This window comes from Capsicum annuum, chromosome 1 (assembly GCF_002878395.1).
Source record: "Capsicum annuum cultivar UCD-10X-F1 chromosome 1, UCD10Xv1.1, whole genome shotgun sequence".
In the NCBI taxonomy this organism is placed as follows: domain Eukaryota; kingdom Viridiplantae; phylum Streptophyta; class Magnoliopsida; order Solanales; family Solanaceae; genus Capsicum; species Capsicum annuum.
In genome coordinates this window covers 255582843-255602192 of record NC_061111.1, presented here as the reverse complement: position 1 = coordinate 255602192, position 19350 = coordinate 255582843, and the positions used below count along the sequence as shown (strand labels likewise).

At 37.5% G+C, this 19350-nt stretch overlaps 2 protein-coding genes across 2 annotated transcripts; both read right to left on the bottom strand.

Moving 5' to 3' along the window:
• Positions 1-1000: 1000 nt before the first annotated feature.
• Positions 1001-9572, bottom strand: LOC107853022 (WD repeat-containing protein 74; the record flags this gene model as incomplete). The annotated part of the gene is given in 10 exon segments (XM_047402947.1): positions 1001-1056; positions 1392-1481; positions 2525-2678; positions 4082-4189; positions 4293-4371; positions 4460-4639; positions 5896-6032; positions 6134-6163; positions 7190-7305; positions 9384-9572. Coding segments are annotated over 10 exon segments (1032 nt in total), but the record flags the coding sequence as incomplete, so codon positions are not given.
• Positions 9573-11209: 1637 nt separating this feature from the next.
• Positions 11210-19287, bottom strand: LOC107854555 (calcium-dependent protein kinase 1). The gene is made up of 8 exons (XM_016699567.2): positions 17747-19287; positions 15019-15162; positions 14148-14300; positions 13531-13646; positions 13254-13421; positions 12699-12826; positions 12529-12628; positions 11210-11631 (listed from the first exon to the last, which is right to left on the bottom strand). The coding sequence occupies exons 1-8, from the start codon at positions 18390-18392 to the stop codon at positions 11548-11550; spliced, it is 1539 nt and encodes a 512-aa protein (XP_016555053.1). The 5' UTR covers positions 18393-19287; the 3' UTR covers positions 11210-11547.
• Positions 19288-19350: the final 63 nt, after the last annotated feature.

Sequence of the window (19350 nt, the reverse complement as noted above, 5' to 3'; positions counted from 1 at the left end):
CCGAGGACATGACCCTAGATAGGAAGGTCTGGAGGACGCGAATCAGGGCAGAGGACTAGGGCCAGTCTGAGTCGCTAGTGTAGGGAACTACTTGGTGGGGGTTTATTCCTGTTAGGAATCCGTGTCCCATGTTTTATTATGAATCTGTGTGTTTTCCTCTGTTTTATATTACTTATGGGTGCCGTATTTATGTTAAGTAATCTTGTAACCTTGTGCTGTGCTTTACTATGTGTTTGTGTGGTACCGCGTGTCTTGAGCCGGGGGTCTATCGGAAACAGCCTTTCTACTTCTTCAGAGGTAGAGGTATGGACTGCGTACATCCTACCCCCCCAGACCCCACCAGGTGGGAATACACTGGGTTTGTTGTTGTTAAAGTATTTTACTCCACACTCTTCATCCTAAATACATCACGCTAATAATGGGTAAGCAGAAAATTGTAAACCTTGAATGTCGTTAAGCGTACCAGCTTAACTATTTTGTACAGTAATATGCAAGAGGGAAGAAATAGATGTGTGTTAAACCCTCAAAGCATGATAAGATCTGACCTTAATAATTATCACCACATTAAGCAGAAGGACTACGTCTAGGAAACACCATATTGTGTTAGACAAACTATTATCTTCGCCAAAAGAAATAATAAACGTTGCGTTATGAACTTATGATTACATTGGGATCCTTACGAAAGAATATCTACAAACCTTACAAAAGCTCGGTTTTGATTTAGTCTAATGTGAATTGGTCCGAAATTGTAGTCTATACTTCTATATGGTATCTTGACTTTTTAAACTCAAAGACAGCCCTAAGAGGTAAACCAGCAGAAAGAGACGTCTTCATATTTGAGTTTAGGTTAGAAAATATTGCAATTCACTAAATTATGAAGGAACAAAAGGAGCAGTCAACAGCGGCTCATTTCGTAAGGAAGCAGTATCTCAGAGATGTAGCTGTCTGTCGGATTGTTCACTCAGTTCTTAAAAAGCTACAGTACAGATGAATAACATACCGCAGACAGAAGTTGTCGTGATTTGACATCCCAAATGCGTAAATAGCTGTCCAATCCTAGTCAAAAGTAATTTATTCAAGTTAATAGCTTATGAGGAACAAAACTAGAAGAAAGACGACTTCACTTCTGCAAAGAGACGTGTGATCTGGATTTCCAGATCGTAAACACTTCGAGAGAGATTTCAAGAGCTTCAGATTTTCTATTATGAGATTATATATTCATACAGCAAGTCTCGAGACAACATGACCTTAGGAAAAATATCTGAGTTCCCAGGCAGTAGCTTCCATTTCAAAAAGAAACACATATCGAGATCAAAACTGCTATATATACAAGCACCTCCGACACCGTGCATCACAATATAAAGAAACTAACTGCGCTTTCAAATACTCACCACATGAGGCTATAACTGGAAGCTCTGGATGCCTAACTATGGATCGTATACTTCCAGAACATTTCCCCAAGAAGGATCCCAAAAGTTTCCCTACAACAAAAAGATGCACTCAAAGTGAGATCCATAATAAAGAAATTAAATGAATCTAGACATCTGAGTCGCTGCATGAGAGAGCAAATTGTAGTCCTAGCCTGACGAGTTTAACTGTCATCAAGAGCAAGAATCATGTCCAGGAGAAGTAAGCTAAAGGAAGTTCAAGCTATTAAACAGAAGGAAAAATCATCAATTCGACACCGAATACTGTTAAACAATATCATTGTCTGCGTGCAACTTCTTATGTGAAACTGAAATCATAAACTAAATTAGATATTCTTACAAGTGACGAGCTCGTAATAAGTTAGCCAAGATACATGCAAAGTACAGTGTCCAAGTTAAACACAATACCTTATTCCTAGAGGAAACACAAGAACAAACTCATGTATTTTGTTCGCCACGCACATGGAGTTGTCTTAGTTTCATAAATCATATAGTTCCATGCCAGAATCAAATGAGAGAACACACTTAGACTTGATAGTCACAATGTGGAGATGAACATGCACAGTCATAAATTTATTATAGCAATACAACAACAACGACATCATTCCCAGACCTTATCTCTACCTCAGAGGTAGAGAAGCTGTTTCCGATAGACCCTCGCGCTCAAGGAAATTTATTATAGCAATATCCTCAATAATTTTTAGGAGTCTGACTACTGGAAGGATATCTTGCCCTTATCAATGTCCTCTTCATCCTAAATAATAAGTATTACTCCCTCCGTTTTATTTTATGTGGCAATATTTGACTTGGCACGGTATTTAAGAAAAAAAGGAACACTTCTGAAACTTGTGGTCTAAAACAATCCTTGGATATTTGTGTGGTTGTAAGTTATTTCATCAAGGATAAAAGGGAATTTTAAAATTAAAGTGTTTCTAATTATAGTAAGGTGACATTCTATTTGGGACGGACTAAAAAGGAAAGGGTGCCACATAAATGGGATGGAGGGAGTATTTACTTATATGGCAGAGTCGTAGAGACATGAAAATTAGTGTAATGACAGCATAAACAACAATAACTATAGTGAGACAGCCGTTTACCAGTGCGTATATCAAAAGAAGCAAGGTCGCCAGACCCATTTCCTACGTATATCGTATGTCCGTCTACATCCTCAGCCACAGCTTTAATAGGGGTCTCGCGAAAATCAAATGAAACAACAGGCCTTCTCTGAGCAGAAATGTCATAAAGACGCACCTACAAATTACCAAGTTAGTACAGGCGTAGGGTATATCAGCAACAATTTCTTTTGACAGGTAAATCAGCAACAAATTTAAGACATTTATGAGCCATACCATGATACATTGAGGGAACCTAATATATTCATTAACACTTCAACGGTGAAACTACAGAACGGGTACATATGGATCAATTTTTGTCTATTTAATAGGCCAAAAGCAATTTATGCTATTTAAACAAATCAATTACAATTAAAAACTATAGGCTTCTTTCCATTAACTTCAAGATGCACTAACTGCTGACATTCTGCTGTTTCTCAACAGTGAAAGGAACAAAGAAGCATGTGTGGAATCTGAAGAAGACGAGACACTATATATCTCTGCAACCACAAAACTTCTAGGGGATAAGAAAAGCAGGGTTTGTGAGGTGTGGATGTGGGCTGAAGTTCAAGAAAAGCTAAGCCCGTTTTACTTTGGCAGATTACACAAGGCAATTGACTGGATCTCCACCCCCGCTGAGACTTCCCATTGGATCTCCACCCCTGCTGAGACTGCCCACCGGATCTCCATGTTTCAGGGTTTCGATAGTTGATAATGAAATAGATGATGGTGGTTGGAGTCAAGTAATGACGCAGCACAAGTGGTGACCGATACTGGAGGGCAAAACAACAGCATGTAGGAAGAGACGAATGGAAGGACAGAAAATGGCTCAAGTGGAAAGGTAAGCTGGCCAAATTCATTTCAGAACTGAAATCGACTGGCGTAAGACATCAATCATATGGAATTTTGTAATGTCACTAACTTTTGAGAGCCAAATGTTAAAAGAACATCCAACATTTGAATCAGCTTACCTATTTGACACCCTTATTGGGTTATTCTAGGACCCATCTCTCTCACTCTCCATTCACTCACTCACCAAAACACTACAAGAAAAAAGTGGCCCTCAATTTTTCCTCTTGGCCTCACAAATTCCTTATAGGGAGGGAGGGAGGGAGGGAGAGAAGGTTATCAATCAAAAGGAATTGCCTAAGATGGAGAGTTAGAAGAATATCTAACCAGAGAGATTTGGTAAGCATATTACCTCCAGCAAAGCTTATTGGAGTTTGGACATCTCTATATTGTTGAATATCCTTAGGAGATTCTTCTGTTCTGTTGTTTTCTTTAGACAAAAATGAAATAAACAAGTGTGAAGTAAACAAATACTCCTACTTCAATTAGGTAAGTGTATTAACTAGACCTGGACTTTATTATATTTAAACATATAATTTCTAGATGTGTTAGGCAAAAGACCGTCATAAGGCAAACTAAATGAAGCTCTTCTCAGCAAGAGGAACTATGAAGCCATTGCACCAAATTACCCTCTTGATACAAAAGAAAAGATCATGCTTATTAGAGCCAACAAATTAGCTAAGAAAAAAATACCTGGTGACTATTAGTGCCTGCAACAAATTTTCGGTGGTCATCTTTGCATAAGAAAGTCGCACATGTAAACCAAGTTGGGGTGAATATGCCGAGGCTGTTTTTCCCTGGCTGGAGTAAGAATGCAACATTTCAAATTCTTGAAGTTTAACGAAGACCAGTCAAGTTTTTTGTTACACACAAAAATGCTAAAGATGATGATGGTGAAACTCACAGATTTCGCAGACCAAAAAGGTTTCACAGACTCTTTATCACACTGGTTCAGGTCAAAGACATTAACCTCAATGCCCTTCCTGATATAACAAAGATAAATTCATTAGAGATCATACTATTCCCACGATCAATGTTATCTCCCAAAACCCTGGATGCACGATTACTCACCCACCAAACAATGCATGGTTTTCATCTGCATCTACCTTAGAGAACCAAATACTGCCCGAACCACAAACATTCCATGTTGTTTGAGCACCTTCACCACCAGAATCTTCAAGTGATTTGGACATTTTAACATATTTCAGGCTTGCTTGTCCTTCGTTTGTGCATGTAAGCAGGTTGTATGACCTATAAATGTATAAGAAATACACAAATGTTCAAGAAAGAATTTCAGAAAAGCACCTAATTTAATCTGGGTAAAGTTCCTCATAAATGCATGCCACATGTCCGATGCAAGCTTCATCTTTCAAGCCACATGCAAGTCAATACATTGCAAGCACCCCTCGAACCCAGTAGTTAGTAACTCTTTTCAAACACAATGTTCCGACCACCACCATTAATAATTTTTTTTTTTGATAACCGTGGTGTCCAACACAGCTTGAGCGCCCGGACACCACCATTAATAATTTTGACTCTGGATATTATGGATTATGAAATGATAATCAGGTAACCATCAACTATATCTCTAATCTTCCGGGAACAGTTCAGAAGTTTATCAACTACATTTGTGTAGGGATATTCAGAAGAGGTTGCTCAGTTCATGGATAGCCAAATGAGATAAGAAGGGATCAACTATTATCCCTTATTAGGTGCACGTTTGGGGCTTTGGGCTGCATCACGGGGACAAAAAGAAATCCACATTTAGCTCATAACTGTCCCACATTAACACCAGAACTAGCAATAACATTTGGCTAGTTTAACGGAAGAATAACCTGTTGCATTATACTACTCTTCCTCTTCATCATATGTACACAAAAAAAAAAAGGACAAGCATAAAAGTGGCCCCTCGTTAGCATATATGGACATCATTGCCACACCTCATCCCATCTAAAAGCCAGGATATGCCAATTCACGAGTAAATACCACATTAAATCAGGATAGTCTAGTAACCATAGGAGAAAATACATCAACAACATACCAAATAAAATCCCGCAAGTGAGGTCTGGGGAGGGTAGAGTATACGCGGACCTTACCACTACCTCATGGAGGTAGAGAGGTTGTTCCCGAAAGACCCTCGGCTCAAGTGCAGCAAATCCAGGTAGAAAGAAGAAGGAAACAGTGGAGAAATATAGCAACTAACAAGGAAACAATGCAAAGTCTATGAGAGAGAAACAAGAACAATAACATAATAGTGCGATAGAAACATAATAAACAACAAACTATGATAGATATCACAAGCAGAGACTACAATATTACAGTTGTACAACAACAAACACCAAGCCTAAACCCTCGAGATATCTGAAGGGCCAAGATATTGAGCAACATTTTTAATCCAAAGTAGTCTAACAATATCTACTACTACTAGTAGCTTACTCCATGAGGTAATTAAGGTGATTAATTAGACATTTCCTGCTCGTACTGTCTAAAGCAGGCGAAGATAATACCTTGATGAAGAGCCCAATCTCTCTCTTCTGAATAAATGTAAACCAACAACAGAATTATGTTCCGATCCTGTATGATTTTGACTTTCAATCGAAATGGATGCATGAATATCTCCATTGACAGGACTAAGAACCTCAATCTGCAGTATAAATGCAGTAAGGGGAGCACGATAAGGCTCAACACTCGATAAAAATACATAGCTTCATATCATCTTAACTTTGATCAAAGATACATCCTCACCTTGCCGTTTTTCCTCGCGACACCTAGTAGCTACAACAAATCAAAAAAACAATGTCAAGTGTCTCATATATGAAGAACTTTTATAGCAGAAGTAAACACCAAAGGACTACATCAGAAGCACTTGAAGACGAATATCTAATACCTTATACTGCATTTACACTGATCAATTTTACTACATCCATGCTAAATTTGAACTACGTTAGCAAAATGATTCAGTGTGACATGTTGAGTGGAATTTAAAACACAACGTAACATCCACAGTTCATGAGAGCTGTACTCCTAAAGTCTACATTATACAGGAACCAGGTATGAACTGTATGACTTTTCTCTTTTCTACACATTTTTCTTTCTGAGTTGAGTTTTGACTTAATGAACTATTAATCCGGTTAAATAGGAAGTAACATCAGAAGTTCAATGCTGTGAAATTGCCAAAGAAGATAGGTGGTATGGCATCAGGACATGTGCCACTATAGTTGTGCTTATCTGTCCCCTCTAGACTCCCCAGAAACTTTTTTTGAACTTTGTTAGCTCCTTGACTCTAGATTGAAGATTTGTAATGGAGCTAACAGTTGCCCCCTTTTTTCTGCTATATACTAACTTCTGTCTTGAGCCGGGGGTCTATCGGAAATAGCCTCTCTACTTCTTCGGAGGTAGTGATATGGACTGTGTACATTCTACCCTCCCCAGACCCCACTATGTGGGAATACACTGGGTTTGTTGTTTTTGTTGTACTAAATTCTGTAACTATTATGCATCTTTTGCTTTGCTTGATGCCAGTAATGAAATCTTTCACTTCATCAAAAAGAAGAAGAAATCCAATGCCGTGGAAAAAAAAAAAAAGAAAATCCAGATCAGCTGAATAAATATTTTACTGGAACATCCAATTAACTTTTGAGAACTTCAGTATTTCCTTTTTTTTCCATTGTGCGACCTTTTTCAATTAATTAAATAACTTCATTATTTCCTGTTTCATTTGGTAAAGATTTTGTACATATAATATCAAGGGATATATGTGCAACAGAGACTACAATAACAAAATTCATCGAGACAACTTACCGGGTCAAATTCACGGTCAACAAGTGACGTGGCAAGCACACACCTTGAAGCATCAGGCTCCCCCCATCTCTCCACCACCTTCGGAGCTTCCTTCTGTTCACCCTTAGCTTCAATAACTACACCAAGAATATTTTTTTGATAAAAAGAGAACTCTTAGTACTAATATTTCTTGCTAAAAAGGGACCATCTCTTAGTGTAAGACTTCGATGGAATTAGTCAAGATGCAACACAATCTGGTTCGGACACAACAATTATTAGAAAAAATACAATCTTTATATGTGAAAACACAATTTCTAATATAGATGCAAGATATTATTGCTAAAAACACTAAAAAGGAAAAAGAACCAACCTTTATTGAAAAACAATGCACAAAAAGCTCAAATCCTTGTCTTTAATTAGTCCAAGAACTACAATAGACTAAAGCTCAAATATTTACCTTCAATAACTACACCAAGAAATTATTTTTTTTTATAAAGATGACTCTTAGTACTAATATTTCTAGCTAAAAAGGGTCAGTTTTTTTGACTAAGACTTCATGAATAGAGTTAATCGTACTTATGCTAGTGGGAGGTAGCAGCTACCCTGGACACCACGGTTCAACAACAACAACAAACCCAGTGTATTCCCACCTAGTGGGGTCTGGGGGGGTAAGATGTACGCAGTCCATACCTCTACCTCTAAAGAAGTAGAAAGGCCGTTTCCGATAGACCCCCGGCTCAAGTCACGAGATACCACACAAACTCATAGTAAAGCACAAAACTAGATTACATAACATAAATACGGCACCCATAAGTATTAGAAAACAGAGGAAAGCACACAGGTTCGTAATAAAACATGAAACACGGAATCATAACAAGAATAAAACCCCCACCAAGTAATTCCCTACACTAGCGACCCAAACCGGCCCTAGTCTTCTGTCCTAATTCGCGTCCTCCAGACCTTCCTATCTAGGGTCATGTCCTCGGTGAGTTGTAACTGCTCCATGTCCCGCCTAATCACCTCACCAACAAAAAAAGGAACAATCTTTATACGTGAAAACCCAATTTTCAGCATAACAAATGACAACTATACAGCTATACCTCAGTCTCAAACAAGTTGGGATCGGACATATGAATCAAAACTTAATTCAAGCTCAATTTTCAGCATAGTTCAAAGATATCATTGCTAATAAATCACTAGGTGATTACTTCTCATATGTCCTACGTGTTGTTGGTTCCGCAGTGGTGGAGCCAATATTTTTACCAAGGGGATTCACAATATGAACAAGTGAACACACAAACTAGCCGAACTAGTTCAACATCTACTATACATATATATACATAAACATATATATACATAAAAGCTAAGTTACTCTACTATACATATATATACATAAAAGCTAAGTTACTCGGACTCTCCAAAAATGTTGCCGCACCCGTGTCGGATGCTTCAAAAATACACTATTTTTGGAGGATCCGACACGCACCCATAGACATTTTTGAAGAGTCCGAGCAACTTAGCATAAAGATAATATAAATCAACTATAAATAGTTTTTTTTTTTTTTGATGAAGAAGTCAACTATAAATAGTTTACTTTTCCACCGAAGAGAATTCAAAGGGTCCTCCTAGACCCTTATCCGGATCCACACGTGGCTGGTTACAGTGGTGTAGCCACATATAGTCGATGGTGGTCAATTAAACATCCTTCATTGAAATATTATACTACAACGACAACAACATAACCGGTATACTCCCACAAAGTGGAGTCTGGGGAGGGTAAAGTGTACGCAGTGCATAACACTACCTCAGGACAGATAACAGCATAACAAACAAAAAAACATAAAATAAACAACAAAATGTAATAACACACCGCTACATAATAAAAGAAACCAGACACCGACACAGTAATACTATAAACTAGTTATTCCAGATCACAAACATCATCAAAACACTACGAGCAAGAAACTAAAGACACAGATACAAACAAAGCATTCCTCACTACTATTACGAACGCACTCTACCCACTAAACCCTACCCTAAATATATATATATATATAGGTGGCAGATATTTCATGGAATTAATTTAGGTGCATAAAAGATGGGAACATCACGATTATCAAAAAACAATTATTTCTAACAATACAACTAGTAAAAAAGAAGCAAACTTTGATTGAAAAAAAAAAAATACTAAGATTAAAGTTGAAAGTATTAATACCTTTAATTAGTCCAAGAATATCAAAGGTTAAAGCTCTAAGAGGAGGACAACCAGAGCTCTCCACAGCTATTGTACGAGGCATTTTTTTCTTTATTTTTATGAATAAAAAATACCCAAAAAAAATGGAATTTGTAGAGAAATTTTGAAAGATTTTATAGTAAAGGCTTTAACGGCGTATGAAACTGGTGCAGGGCAAGGGGCAAGTTTGTAATTTCGAATTTTATTAATATTTTATTTTAACTTTTTTTTGAAAAAAAAGGTCAAAAAAATATTGAAGTGTGCGAAAATTTTGATCCTTTCCCAGTTTAATAAAAGAATAACCATTTTTTTTTTTTTTGAAAATAAGTATCTTTTCCTTTTTTTGAAAATACTTAATTTTCAACTTTCCACGTAACAATTCAAAAGTCGAGACTCAACGTATGTTTGAATGAGCTTATAGCTTTTGATTAAAACTTATTTTTGTTATTTTAGCTTAAAAATAATTAAATTTTAAACTATCAAAATTTGTGTTCTTTACTTAAAAGTAAGTGTTTAGAAAGTAGAAACACTCGTTTATAACATTGCAAAAGTATTTAGAAATTATTTTGACTTAAAAGCAATTAAACTAAGTTGAACAGAACCTTAAAATAACAATTTTAAATATCGTTAGATTGAATAAAAAGAATGTAAAAAGACAGATTCGTATTAAAAAATCTCTCTCATAATTCATCAGTTTTATTGTTTGGTTTAATCATGTTCCTATCATTACTATTTGAGTTAAATATTCCCTAATTTTACAAACAGATCTTGACATAAATAAAAGAGTAATTCAAAGGTGGCCTTGAACGGGCAGCTTGATGCACTAAAGCTATGCGTAACGTCCATGTCATAGCCGAACCACAAGGTCTATTGTATACAACCTTACCTTTGCATTCCTGCAAGAGGCTGTTTTGATGGCTTAAATCTATGACCTCCTGATCTTATCGAAGTCTTTTAACTAGTCCAATGAAAATCTCCTCTATTGCAGCAAAAGTTAAAAAAAAAAAAAAAAAGGGTACTCATGCAGCAGCTTGCTTGCCAAAAATGAAAATCCTGACTAGCCAAAGTAAGGGACATTCTTATTGGAGCATACATAACGGACAAGGACTTAGTTGACTATTCTTAGCCTGTTATTCAAGAATCTTTCTTCAAAATGGATGATGAATGGAAACGAGATTGAATTGACGTATAGAAACTACAACTACAGATTTGATCCCTTTCTCTTAGGGAATCCCAACTTGACAAGACGTTATGAAAAACAAAGTCATTGCATAAGTAATGAATGAGCTAATTTCTTATTAGAAGTCTCTTTGACTAGACAGGTCTCCTTTACGGGGGTTCCCACAGAGAAGTCTTGCTCTGGCTTGCCAAAAGCCTTTAATATTGAGAATGTTGGATGTATTACATTACACACTGGTGATGGAGACGACTTTGACAGATAAAAGGTGGTCTTGAACGGGCAGCTTGATGCATTAAAGCTATGTGCAGGGTCCATGGCATAGACGGACTACAAAGGTCTATTGTACGCAACCTTACCTTACATTTCTGCAAGAATCTGTTTCGATGGCCTGAACCTGTGGCCTCCTGGACACATGAAGGCAATTTTATTTAACCTTGACGGATTAAAGGTGGGCTTTAAACGGGCAGCTTGATGCACTAAAGCTATGCATAGGGTCCCATGTCACAGCCGGACCTCCGGACCTTGAGGTCTGTTGTACGCAAATCTTACCTTGCATTTTTGTGTGACGCTATTTTGATGGCTTGAACCCGTTGGCCTCTTGATCCGATGGAGGCAACTTTACTAAATGTTGGACAACAAATACATTCCTCCAAAAAATTATTACTTGTTCCACAACAAGAACACAAGGCTGAAAAAGCACACACAAAGGAGAAGAAATGGACTTCTCTTCATTATCAATTGTATACTATACATCAACTTTCTTCAGATTTGTACCATTCATATCTGTATATGAAACAACCTGCACCAAACCAGAACCTCAATGCAACAAGCCGAATTTTTTTTTGTTCGATATGGATGAAGAGCCAAAACTCTAACAATCCCAGATAGCGAAAACAGGGAACCAAATATTGGATCTTTAGTGGTTCCACTGAGTTTTAATGGTATGCTTTATAAGTTTCGTGTGTTTCATCTGCGACGCCTATTGTTGACGAAATCTGGATTACCTTTCCTCATCATGGCAGCAAACTCATCGTAATTGATTCTTCCATCCTGCAATTGGTCAAAAATATTTATCCATAACTACAACATAATGATTGTAATCCCACAAGCGAGGTTTGGGAAAGGTAAGAGCATATGCAGACTTATCGCTACCTCGTAGAGATAAGAGTCAGAAATATTTATCCATGACAGTCCAAAAGAAACCATTATATTTAACTGCAAAGTCACTCCAAGAATGTGTTCAACAGTTACGATTGACAAAATCTTTAATAAGAAGCATGATTTCTGCAAACAACTGGCTAGAAACACGGTACACAAAGGGTCGTCCGAAATTTTACTTCATTGAGAGAGATGTATTGTAAAGGAAGGAAAAGAAAAAAGAGGAAGATTCAATTCCAGTTCTCCAGCACAATTACCAGTTGTTATTTAAGCCACAGAGAGTCCTTACTATTTGATCAAAGCATTCTTATAGAATCTCTTAATTAGCCAAAAGAAATGTTAGAAAAATATTGAAGCATTTCAAACGATATAGTTAGTCATTGGACATTCTTTTGCAGGGGCGAATTTTGTGTAAAAAGAAGGCCACGTGAACCCGTGGTCATCTGACGCACCCATGGTCAAAAGAGATTGACTGGTTCACTGGTTTGAGGACTGGTCCCAAGTCTTCTTAACTGCTAAAGGTCGCGGGATCGATTCCTCCTCCCCCTCTGCTGCACATTCGTCTTCTTTTCCGTTTCCTTTTGCAAAATTTCTAAGATAGGAGAGTAAGACTGCGTAAACACCACCCTCCCCAGACCCTACACCCTCCACATCAGACCCCACTTGTGGAATTACACTGGATATGTTGTATTTTCCTTGCTTCAACAAAAGTTTCTCACAAACACGAGATATTTAGATACTGTAAATAGAAGTATCATAAAAACTTGCATAAAGGAAAGGATAACATACATTGTCTGTGTCAACTTCCGCAATGATCTCTTTTATTGTTTTCTCATCAGTAATGTTGTATTCTTTCAGGGCATGCTCCAATTCTTCCATCGTAATATACCTAAAGGGACCATGATCAGAAAACAGTAAAATGTTACTCAATGTAGAGGAGCAGGTGGATAGCTTCATACCCGCTCTTATCCTTGTCAAAATACTCAAATGCTTTGTACAAGTGATCTTCTCTTTCCATGCGATTCATGTGCATCGTAGCTGTTATGAATTCAAGGTAATCAATTGTTCCATTTCCATCAACATCAGCCTGGAAGAACCAATTATCTGTATTATCAACTATGCATTAAGCATGTTAGGCGAGTGAGTACACTCTATGCACCCAATGGTATTTCGAAGCCAAATATTTTTCAGGTCAAACGATTTTAAGAGCATGGAGAACAACAACTACATTTCCAGGAGCATCTAATAATTAATATACTGTCCACTTAGAACAGTGAAATACTGCCACTTAGTCGATACACATCACCAAAATGAAGTGTTTCTCCTGGACTATGTAAATCTCTTGATCATGCGCTTCACCGAGAAGCTTTTAGTTTTCAGAAATTAGAAACTCAACAAGTGATCCAACGCTTGCATTTTTGTAAAATGAACATGACGAATAATTGCAAGATGGAGATATGAGCTAAAAAGAGAGAGAACAGTAACCATAAAATAAGGAATGGCCAGGGAAATACCGCTTCCATCAACTGCCTGACTTCTGACTCAGAAAGCTTTGTACCCATTTTTGTAAGACCGGCTTTCAATTCTTCGAATGTAATTGTACCACTGTTATCTGTGTCTATAGATTTGAACATTTCCTTCAAGCCAATGATTTCTTCTTCGGAGAGATTTTCAGCAATTACCTACAAATTCAGGGAAACGGAAGATAAGCACAGTTGTCGGGAAACACATGAAAGGGAGAGAAATTGCCTATCTCCTTAAGAATAAGAACATTGAATATACGACTCCAACCTTCAACGCTACTTTCTTCAGCTTGTTCATAGCACGGAATTGTTTCATTCTAGATAAGACAGCAATGTCAAGAGGTTTGTCAGACGCATCACCATCTTCTCTCATCCATGGATGATCTACATTTGCATAAAATATTTATTTTGAGTTAAAGTACATTGAATAAAATATTTATTTTCAGTTATAGTACAGTATGAAATGACCGTTCCAAAGATTATAAGTATTATAACAATCAATTATGCATACCAGAACCTACCAGTAGGAGTTACGACAAGGACCAGAGTAATTCCTCAAAAAAAAAGAGTTCTACGAGCATGAACATATCTCCTATGGAATGTGTGGAAGGAGCAACCAAAGATGCTTGAAAGAAAATCCAGTAAGTCCATGTTTTGAGATATAAACATGTACTATCTTTGGGTTAAGAACTCGCTACATAGCTGATTCGGATAATCTTTGGACTTTATCTAGACTAGTTACTTAGCTAAAGGAATTATGAATGCTGTACAAATAAAAGTACTACTCTTAAATATATATGAAAAAGATCATACCAAATAGATACAATATAAGAAAGACATTCTGCAGTGAACTATGAGAAGATCTTGATTAAAGCTGAATCTTACTTAGGACTTCAGCTGCAGAAATCCTTTCTCTAGGATCAGATCGCAGCATTTTCTTCACAAGATCTTTAGCACTACTCGATACTGAAGGCCAAGGATCAGATGAAAAATCAAGATGACCTCGAAGAACGGCATCAAAGATACTCTGATCATTCTCTGCACACAAAGAAAGAGAAATATATCCAAGTCAATGAGAAGTGCATTGGAACAGTCATTTCCTAGGAGAATATTATGCGAAAACTTTGCCGTGTATAGTTTACTTATGGTAGCTATTCAGCAGTAGAAACAAAAGGTTCAGCAAAATTTTGTTAAACATCTTACAAATCATTCTCCTAAAAATAGGATATGCTTCCCCAAGTTTGACACAGGCGAATGGTTATGAAATATTGGAGCAGATATTACAGGAAGCCAGTTGCAAATATGGAGTTGGAAAACTACGATGCTCAGATACTCATGAAAACTCTAACTAATGCAAGATACCATGTAAGTAAGATAAATTTGTTTATATTGTTACATTATGGCAGTTACAAGAGAAACACACATACTGCTCTGTTCAAATATATTTTTTGAAAATGAAAAAATTGGAGTAAATGCTGTTCAACATCTGCAAGATAGTATGAAATTCTTCAATGTTTTATGCCATTCCATCGAGTTTCCTAATATTTCTAGTACATTCTGCTAAAATTCCTGAATGACATGTTACTTCAATTTCTTCTTCATATATTCGCGTAAGGGCAACAAAAATATGTTATATGGTACATGCAAGAGTAAATCATAATTCTATCTGTGCTGAGACGAAAAGGAAATCCAATAATGATGAAGAAGCATTAAGAAACTCTGATGCTAAAATTCTAGAGGTAGCAGATGAAGTTACCTCCATAAAATGGTGGAACACCACTGAGTAGAATGTATAGAATAACTCCAGCACTCCAAATATCAGCTTCAGGTCCATATTCTCGGCGCAGAACTTCAGGAGCAACATAATATGCACTACCAACTAGGTCTTTGAACACATCACCTGCAGCCACAAGTGGTTTTTAGATTGAATAGCTCACCAGCATATCCCAAAGAGCCGTAAACAAGTGGTCCAGCTAAAAATCTAACAAAGCATAAGAGAAAAGAGACATGATCCAGGTAAGAGGCTTGAACTCTATTACAGTTCCTAACAGGATAGATTGGTGCATTGTACATGTCTCCCGATTTTTATTTTTTACCAGTAGTAGTAGCATTTCTGTCGTAGTTGGCCTATCTTACGACTTTTGTTATTCCTTGTTATTTACTGTGCCATTAGGTTGTTATGGTTGTTGCTCCTCTTTGGTATGCTATGTTATGTTTTCCTTATTATTTTATATGTCCTCTTTACTTTTGTAATGTTCTGTAAGCTACTCTGATTCATTACTCGAGCCGAGGGTCTTCCAGAAACAGCCTCCCTACCTCCTCGAGGTAGTGGTAAGGTTTAAGTACACTCTACCCTCCCCCGATCCTGCTTTTGGGACTACACTATGTTGTTGTTGTATTTTCAGAGGTACAATTCGGCTATTCCTTAATTACCTGAAAGTTCTTCTCAAATTTCCTTTCATTTTAATCACTGAGAGCCCTGATTTCACCCTTCTGAGCTCCTCACTTAGAATATTGGAAGACAAGGATTCAAAGATTAGGAGAAACTATGTAACAAAATTCATGTGTTTTACATAACCAAAATCATGTGTTTGATAGTATTGTAACCAGCACAAGAATGCCCTCCAAGATGTGACTTTGAACTTTCAAAATTATAGATTATACACTTTTTCCTTCTTGTGGATCTTCTCTCAATCTTTTTTTGAATATACCTAAGTCTTTATATATCGACAGCCAAATCATCAAACAGAATAAATTCGGCATAGTTATATTGTTCTGTTACCTGACCAAATTATCAGGACTTCTCAAAACAACAACAGGCGCCAATGCATGAACACAAGACAGGATGACTTAGGAACAACATAAATACGAGAACACATTTCTAAATTGCATAACTCTACAATTTCATCTTAAACTCACTATAACGCAAATCAGTCAAACAGTTACAATGAAGTTATGAAACAATCTCTTTTGCGTACAGTATGCATATAAAGAACAAATTATAGTAATGTAAATTACAGCATAATATAATCCAATTCCATGTATGTTCTCATTTCATAAACCATTTCCAACCCCAAATAAAGGACTAGGCTGTTGGAGTATATACATTTCTTGCTCATTGGTTGCATAAGGTTTCAAATTGAGTAGGAGATGGTCCTGCATCACTCACCCATTCATAGACAGAGCAAGGGCACCAGAAGGGGGTTTATCCCTTTCGTTTAAAAGTTATCCTATATACCCACGGTTAAAATTTTCTCTTATATATATAGTAGATTTTGATCCTCTTAACTTCTTCATATGCTTGCCTTTCATATATTAAATCCCCTAGCTAAAAATCATTAGCTCCAACTTTCCGAGGACATGACCTTAGATAGCAGGTTATGAAGGCTGGTAGGAAATACAGCATTGTCTTGTTTCCAGGTGGGATATGCTTGATGGTAGTTTGATACATTGTACCTGTTTCCCCATTCATACCTGTAGTAGTAGCATCTTTCAACGATTTTCATTACACTTCCTTATTTACTATGCTTCAATTATATTATTAGTTGGTTATTGTTATTACTCCTGTTTTTTGAATACTATGTTATGCTTTGTGTATTATCTTCTATGTTCTCTTCACTTCTATATTTTTCTTTTAACTACTCTAATATGTGTTACCCGAGCTAAGGTCTTTCAAAAACAACGTCTCTATATCGACGAGATAAGGGCAATGTTGCATACACTCTACCCTCCCCAGTCCCAACACACCTCAATTAGGTTAAAATTAAAGGCAAAATTGATTCTTTTCTTATAACTGTAGTGCCCAGGTCAGCTTGCACGCACCTCGACTAATTCAATGGAATACCTCTCACCTCACATCTAACACCAGCAACAACAGCAGGTACCATTTAACTCTATCCACTAACGCTAAATTAAAGGCAGAATGATCGACTAATACCTGGCTTAAAAAACAATGATAATCCAAAGTAAGTAGCTTTCAACGGTGAACTTTCATTAGAGCTCAAAAACAGAAAATTCTCAGGCTTCAAATCTCTATGCATAACTCCCATACAATGACAATTTTGCACAACAGTAACCATCTCCCTAAACACTCCAACAGCGACTCTAATGTATTTTTTCTTTTAACTACTCTAATGTGCCTTACTCGAGCTAACAGTCTTTCAAAAACCGTCTCTCTACCTCCATGAGGTAAGGATAACGTGTGCATACACTCTACCCTCCCCAGACCTCTACCTCCATGAGGTAAGGATAACGTGTGTATACACTCTACCCTCCCCAGACCTGTAGACCTCAATTAGCTTAAAATTAAAAGCAAAATCAATTTTTTTACAATCGTGCTATCCACACCAGCTTGCACGCACCTCAATCAATACCACGACACACCTCCCACCTCTCACTAGCAACAGGTACCACGTAACTAAAGGCAATTAAAGCTAAATTAAAGGCAAAACGATCGAATAATACAACAGCAACAACAATAATACCTGGTTTAAAAAACACTGATAATCCAAAATCAGTAGCTTTCAATGGCGAACTTTCATCAGAGCTCAAAAACAGGAAATTCTCAGGCTTCAAATCCCTATGCATAACTCCCATAGAATGACAATTATGAACAACAGTAACTATCTCCCGACAAACTCCAGCAGCAGCTCGTTCCGAATAATGCCCTTTCGCAATAATCCTATCAAATAACTCACCTCCAGCACAAAGTTCCATAACGAGATGTACATGATGCATATCTTCAAAAGTTCCTTTAAGCTCGACTATGTTCCGATGACCGGTCAGATGATGCATTATCTGAACTTCACGGCGAACGTCATCGACGTCGTCTTTGTTGATCAGTTTACGTGTAGCGATTGATTTACACGCGTATTGAAGGCGCGTTTTCTCGTGTGTTACTAAGTAGGTTACGCCGAATTGACCGCGGCCGAGTTCGCCGCCGAAAATGTAGGTTGAACGGATGTCTTCTAGTGGACGGTTGAGGATACGGCCGACGCCGGAGAGTGGACGTGGTGGAGGTGGTTGTGTGGAAGGGAGGATACGGATTCCGGTGGTTGACGGCGGTGATGCGGCGGAGCCGGCGCCGGCGGTGGTTTGGTCGGAAGATAAGGTGCTATTACAGGTGCCCATTGGAGTTTGCGTTGACTGTTGAGTCAAACTTTGTGGAAAATGGAGATATTTATGGTTTACTCATGGGTGTGAAATGACAAAATTGACCTTGGGGCAGTTTGGTAATTGTAGTCGAACGTCGTTTGTCTGGATATTTTTTGATTGGTATATCGAAATATCATTCGTATAGAAGAACGTGTGATGTAATGTAATACGAAAAGTCAATTACGAAGGAAATTCGATTGTCGTACTGAAATGTTAAGTTGTGGATTTATGTGTTGGAAATTGCTGTAGAGTTGTTTGTGATGATCGTTGTAGAAAGGTGTGATTATAATTTAACTGGATATCGGTCTGTTGAACATATGACTGATGACGGAGAGTGGACATGGAGGTGGTGGTTTTGTGGAAGGGAGGATACGGATTTCGGTGGTTGACGATGGTGATGCACCGATGGTTTGGTTGTTGGTGGTTTTGTGGAAGGGAGGATACGAATTTCGATGGTTGACGATGGTGATGCGACGGTGACGTCGATGGTTTGGTCGGAAGACAAGCTGTTGTTACTTTAGTGTAGTTTGTCATTTGAGCATTGTCTGATGTGAATATTTTTTAATTGTCATGACGAAATATTGTTACAGATAATATATATGAAACAATGTAATATGAAAAATGTTGCTAGTACAAAGAAAACTTAATTGTTATATTGCAGTGTTGTTACAGAAAGATCTGATTGTAATCGATCGAACATTCTTCCATTGGTCGGCCGAGAACACAGCTGATGTTGAACTATGGTCGTGGAAGTGGTGGTTGTGAGGAAGAGATGGCGCGGATGCCGGTGGTTGATGGCGTCGAAGGTGGTGGTGGTGGTTTGGTCGGAAGATTAGCTGATGTTACAATTGTCCATTTTTTTTTGTGTGTGTGTGGACGATGTGGTTTGTCTGAATATATTTTAACTGATACATCAAAATATTGGTAAATATAA